The 6177-nt window shown below is 49.7% G+C and overlaps 1 protein-coding gene across 1 annotated transcript; it reads left to right on the top strand.

Moving 5' to 3' along the window:
- The first annotated feature begins 403 nt into the window (after positions 1 to 403).
- KCTD12 (potassium channel tetramerization domain containing 12) lies at positions 404 to 1417 on the top strand. The gene has a single exon (XM_063127434.1). The coding sequence runs from the start codon at positions 404 to 406 to the stop codon at positions 1415 to 1417; it is 1014 nt and encodes a 337-aa protein (XP_062983504.1).
- Positions 1418 to 6177: the final 4760 nt, after the last annotated feature.

Here is a 6177-nt window from a genome sequence, read left to right as displayed (position 1 = left end):
CCAGCCACCCACCTACCCCATGCCTGAGCTCTCCGCGCCGTCCGCCTGCCTCCCTCCCCGCCACCTCCCCACGCCTCCTGCGAGCTCGCAGCGGCTCTACATAAACACGGCCCCGCTGGCTGCCAGCGCCTCGTAGCCCGGAGACCAGAGAACAGGCGCGCGGCTCGGATCGGGCGCCGACGGGAAAGGGAGACGCCGGAGCGAGCGGGGCGCGCGGCGAAGACGAGCCGGGGACGGGGAGCCACAGCAGCAGCCGCCGCAGCAGCCGCGGCGCTTCGGAGGCGCCTCGCGGGCTGCCCGGGTTCGAGAGGAGGCAGGAGCCGAGCGAGCCGAGGGGGACGGGGTCCTCCCGGCCTGGAGTAGAACAGGAGGGCGCCGCCGCAGAGGAAGGGCTCCCTCGGGCATGGCCTTAGCGGACAGCGCTCGGGGGCTTCCCAACGGGGGCGGTGGGGGCAACAGCAGCGCCTTGCGGAGCGGCGCGCGATCGCAGCCGCCAGAGCCCACGGCGTCGGCGCCCGGCGGCTGCGAGGGTTTCCCGGAGATCGTGGAGCTGAACGTCGGCGGGCAGGTGTACGTGACGCGCCGGGGCACGGTGCTGTCGGTGCGGGGCTCGCTGCTGTGGCGCATGTTCTCGCAGCAGGAGGCGGCCGAGCTGCCGCGCGACTCCAAGGGCCGCTTCTTCCTGGACCGCGACGGCTTCCTCTTCCGCTACATCCTGGACTACCTGCGCGACCAGGAGCTGGTGCTGCCCGAGCGCTTCCCGGAGCGCAGCCGCCTGCAGAGGGAAGCCGAGTACTTCCAGCTGCCCGACCTGGTGCGCCGCCTGGCGGCCGCCCCGCCCATCACGGCGCGCTTCTCGGGGCTTCTGCGCGACCCCTCGGTGTGCACCGACGAGCCGCCGGGGGTGCTGGGCTACTTGGAGGCGGAGTTCCCTGAGGCCGGCGGCGGCCCGGCGCTGTCCGCCTCGCCCACGTCCAGCCGCAGCCCGTCGGGGGGGCCCCTGCTGGCGCCGTCGCTCTCCCTGGACGCCGGGGGCGTGGTGGCCGGCAGGCGCTCGGGCTACATCACCATCGGCTACCGCGGCTCCTACACCATCGGGCGGGACGCGCAGGCCGACGCCAAGTTCCGCCGCGTGGCGCGCATCACGGTGTGCGGCAAGACGGCGCTGGCCAAGGAGGTCTTCGGCGAGACGCTCAACGAGAGCCGCGACCCGGACCGGCCCCCCGAGCGCTACACGGCCCGCTACTACCTCAAGTTCAACTTCCTCGAGCAGGCCTTCGACCGGCTCAGCGAGGCCGGCTTCCGCATGGCGGCCTGCTCGTCCACCGGCACGTGTGCCTTCGCGCCCGAGCAAGGCGGGCCCGCCGACGACAAGATCTGGACCAGCTACACCGAGTATGTCTTCTGCCGGGAGTGAGGGAGAGGCGCTCCCGCGAGGGACGAGCACAGCCGGGGGAGAGGGGCTCGGCCCCACATCAAGGCACCTGCCTCGCCCCACCCCCCAACCTAAGGTGACTACGGCCTGACTTCCAGAGGGTTCCTTCGGCTCGCCACCGCCTTTGCTTTCAGGGTCTGTAAATAACTGCAGGAGAGGCAGACCTTAGAGGGGTGTTGTCTTCCGTGGCGCATGGCGCTGAGGTAGACAAAGCTGCACCTCTTGGATTTCTGCCAGATTGAGGCCCAGATGGGGCCTTTGCCAAGCAATGGGGTGGTGACCCTAGAGCTCTTCCGCTTTGAAGAACCGTGCAGAAGGGGAACTGCCACACGGTATTTTTCCTCCTGTACAACTCTCAAAGCAGGAGTGGGGAAACTCAGGCCTGGGGGTTCCCACCCCCTTTCCCCTCAACCACCGGTTGTGTGGTGATTTTCTGGCTTTTGTGCAGTACCCCCATCCCGTCCCCACCCTCCGGCCATTCTAAAAGGTTGAGACGCCTCTCCTAAGGCTTAGTTGCTGGCAATAAGTGCTTTAAGCTTCCATATGCTGGTATTTTTTGTATTTTGGCCCCACCTCTTTGCTCCGCCCCTTTGTTTTTTGCCCTGAGCACCACTGGGAATCATCCCTGTGGAGCGTCTCTGGAACTGAATTCAGCCCCTGCCCTTAAAGAGGTTATCCACCCCTGAGTGAAAGGAACAGAGGTACAGAGCACCCTGACCCCCCCCCCCGAGACTTGGCAACCCTTTGCATATACTTGAGTGCCTCCCAGGATCCCTTCTACATATTTTTGCGCACTTGTCCCATGGTCATCTTTCCATAGCTATATATGATAGCTCATCCACCTCCCACTTGCACATCCAAAGAATGCTTTCTGTAATTGATTCCTTATTTAAAGGACACCCCTTTATCCCAAACCACTCTGAGAGCATCACAAATCTCCCTCTTTTTGTGACAGTTTAATCTGTACCCTAGCAAATACATGGAATGTACCTGCATCCCCCAAAGGGCTGGGAACCTCTGGCCCTCCATCTGTTGTTGGACTCTAAATCCCATCATCCCTGATCATTAGCCATGTTAGCTGTGGCTCCATGGAATTGGAGCCCAGCAACATCTGGAGCACAACAGGCATCCCATCTCTGGTATAAAGGGTCCCCGTATCTTCCTCAACTGCTTTGACCAATCCCCAGCCCTTTTCTTCCTTCTGCATAATGGTGCGGGTTGCATTACTTGATCGATCCCCTGCCTGCCTTCCCAGTTGCCAGAAAGTGTTCCCTTCCTGCCAGGGGGTGAGAGGAGGGAGAGAAAGAATTTCTGTTCACGTCTATGTTGGTGGCAAGATATTACCAGTGTTGCTTAATCATGCTCCTAAATTGGATAAAGTCGATGGAATGGAACAGCTATTTGAGACAGATAATTTAGTCCCAGCTCTTTTCTCTCCCCCCCCCCCTCCTTTTTGGGAGAAACGCTAGGAAATGTGACCTCCAGCACCATTTTATTCCCTCTGTTGTTTCCCGAAGTTCTCTTCAGAACTCTTGAACTGAATGAGCATCTGCGGTGGGCCAGAGAAGCTGGTGTCAAAGGACAGCCATCAAAGCAAGTACTTTTTCGGATTTTTAAAACCGCTTGAATGGTTGGAAGCTCCTTGCAGGAACAGATCATCGATTCAAAGAGACGAAGCAACAATCCTTTAAAAAACAGAGTATTTGAAAACTGTAATTCTCATGCGAGATGATAGTAAAGAAGAGTCCTTAATGAATATTCCAGTATTACCAATACTTAAGTGTGTGTATATATTAAAAACCCATTGCACACTGTTGAAATATTAAAGCAAGGTTACATGTGGAAACTCCCTGTATGATTTGGACCTTTGATTATGCAATGGCAATTTGGGGGCGGGGCTAAAGAGCTCCCCCTTGCTTTTGCCACGGATACCCTATTCACATGAGTATTGAAGTCTTGGATATGGAGGATTACCACAGATGGACAGATCCTATTAGTGTTGTGTGCAACTCTTCTTACGTTTTCTTGTTTGATGTCTTCAAGGCTAAGTCTAATGCTTCTTTGAAGAGTTTCTTGCTGGTTCCCCTTGCCCTCTTGGGCTAAAAAACACAGTGGTGATAAATGTGTTAGCTAGGCCATGCTGACAAATAAGATGGACTTTTTGAGTGGGATTTGGGCTTCCTCTCCAAATGTACAAAGGTAAAATTTATCTCTCTTACAGCATGAGCAATTCCCATTGTTTTTCTGTGGGGGTTACTCCTCTTGAAGCAGTGTGTTGAGATACAAGTCCATAAGTACTTAGGAATTTTGGCTGACATTTTCTCTAGCTGAAGGTACTAGATTAATATATAAGCACAAGTGTGTCTTTCCTAGGGTGACCATATGGAAAGAAGGACAGGGCTCCTGTATCTTTAACAGTTGTATAGAAAAGGGAATTTCAGCAGGTGTTATTTGTACGAATACAGCACCTGGGGAAATTCCCTCTTCATCCCAACAGTTAAGGCTGCAAGAGCACTGCCCTCTTGACCAGTTACAAAAGAGGGCAGGGCTGCTGCAGCTTTGTTATGATGAAGAGGGAATTTCAGGCATACAAATGACACCTGCTGAAATTCCCTTTTCTGTACAACTGTTAAAGATACAGGAGCCCTGTCCTCCTTTCCATATGGTCACTCCATGTTCCCCCCCTCTGGACGAAAGCTTTGATTTTTTTTTCCTCATTAAGCAGCTGAAGATCTTGATATATAAAGCATACTGCACTTCTTGCTTTAAAAGTATTTCCAGCTGCAACCTAACAGGTACTTTACACACAATCCAATCATTTGATGATACTTTAAGTGGTATACATTAAAAATTGATAATTGACTTCAGAATTAGTTTCTTACATATGACAATTCTTTGGTTCAGCGTATATAGGTGCTTATATTTTTGCCAAAGAATTTTTCCACTACATTCTCTATTTCAATCACCTCCCCCTCATCCCTGAGCTGTTGCTTCAAACAATGAAGTTTTCTTATTTCAGTAAAAGAGATGATTTTGAATTCCATTGCTTGCCTGTTTTGATTCTTGAGGATAACAGAGGGGCTCAAAACCACGCTACAGGCACAAGCAGAAAGGAACCCAAGTGAAACTCACATGCATCCATTTCCCCTCCTTGTCTATGGATGGAAGCTGGAATAAACCAGGATTTGGTTTTGCTTTGCCCGATTTCTGGCTTGGCATTACATGTGAACCAGGAATCATGGTTTAAAATAAACTTGTAATTTGCTAAACGAGACGGTTATGAACCTGTTTTGTTTAACTGTCTTATGTAACAAGCCCAAGTTTATTTTAAATCATGATTCCTTGTTCACATAACATGAAGCCAAGAACTGAGGAAAGAAAAACTGAATCTTGGCTTTCACTCCTCCTGGCTGTGGTCTTGAGCCCAACGCTTTTTGTGGACTCCTTTCTCCATGGGAACATAGTGCTAACCTACGGTTTAGTGTTATTTGTGAATGCAGCCAAAAGAGAAACTTTTGCTTTTAGCTAAATGTGTGGCTGACCCTTCAGACATTCATTTGACATTCTCCTGGGGCTTTATAAATCACAGTCAAGTGTTAAAACATCTCATAGCCATAGAAGAACATCAAATATTTTTGCTCTGCTGCAGATCATTTTAAAATGAGGTTGTTTTTTCAAAAGAAGCATATGAGAGAGAGAGAGAGAGAGAGAGAGAGAGAGAGAGAGGAGAGGAGAGCGCTTTTAAATAAGTAAAAGCAATAAGCTAGCAGTGGTGAGCCAGTGTGCTAGAAGAGAGGTTGTATACCCTGGTTGTCCTATGCCTTATTCTAAAATAATTCCATTGTGCATATTTTAGCTATACTGCAAGTGAGACTTTATTGATTGCAAATAAATATTTACAATGTCATTCCTGAGAGTCGATTACAGTCTTTTTCTAGTTTGTGTTGAGTAATTCTCTCTGAAGTATGTTTTCTAAACTTTTGTATAAGATCCAGATTGCAGTAAGTGCTTAAATTAGCTCCCCTCTTTTCTTTTTATTAAATGAATCTTGTACTGTAGCTTACTAAGTCTATCATAAGAGTTATGAATGCAGGTGATTTTAAATTGAATTTGTGACTTAGTGTGTACATAAAGTGTATAAACATTTTACACGAATCATTTAGTTTTTTATTCATTTACTAGTGCGATACAGATTTTCATATGCTGTACCTGGACCGACAGAGTACTTTCATATTAAGCTGTGTTCCTGTAACTATTTATATGGGGGAAGACTTGGAGTAAGAACTTCAGCAAAATTGTAGAAGTATGTTTGTCTACACTTACTTGCTTGAATGTGAATTAACAGCTAAACTTCATGATGGCTAAAATGCACCCCTCAAATGAAGACTTGTATTTTGATTAGTGAATGTTTATTTGCTAGCAGACTACCCTAAAGCTCCTATTATTTTTTAAATAAGAATGGGTATAATAAAATGAACTAACTAGTAATTTTTTTAATGGTTGTGTTCTGTGTTATTAAAGTTGTATTGATGGAATATTGGTTTTTCATTAGCAGTTGAATTATTGAGGATACTTATGTGAACTCCTTCCTCAGCCCACCTATGTGATTTGTAAGGTAGTAGGTCTGAATTTTAAGGCCAGGGTCCGGAACTAATCTTACATGGGGGACCAAATTGCCCCACACCATGTCCTCTTCAGGCTGAATGATGTCAGTGGCCATAACCGCACCTACTGAACCCACC

Source organism: Elgaria multicarinata, chromosome 5 (assembly GCF_023053635.1).
Source record: "Elgaria multicarinata webbii isolate HBS135686 ecotype San Diego chromosome 5, rElgMul1.1.pri, whole genome shotgun sequence".
Classification (NCBI taxonomy): Eukaryota; Metazoa; Chordata; class Lepidosauria; order Squamata; family Anguidae; genus Elgaria; species Elgaria multicarinata.
This window is presented reverse-complemented; position numbering and strand designations above follow the sequence as displayed.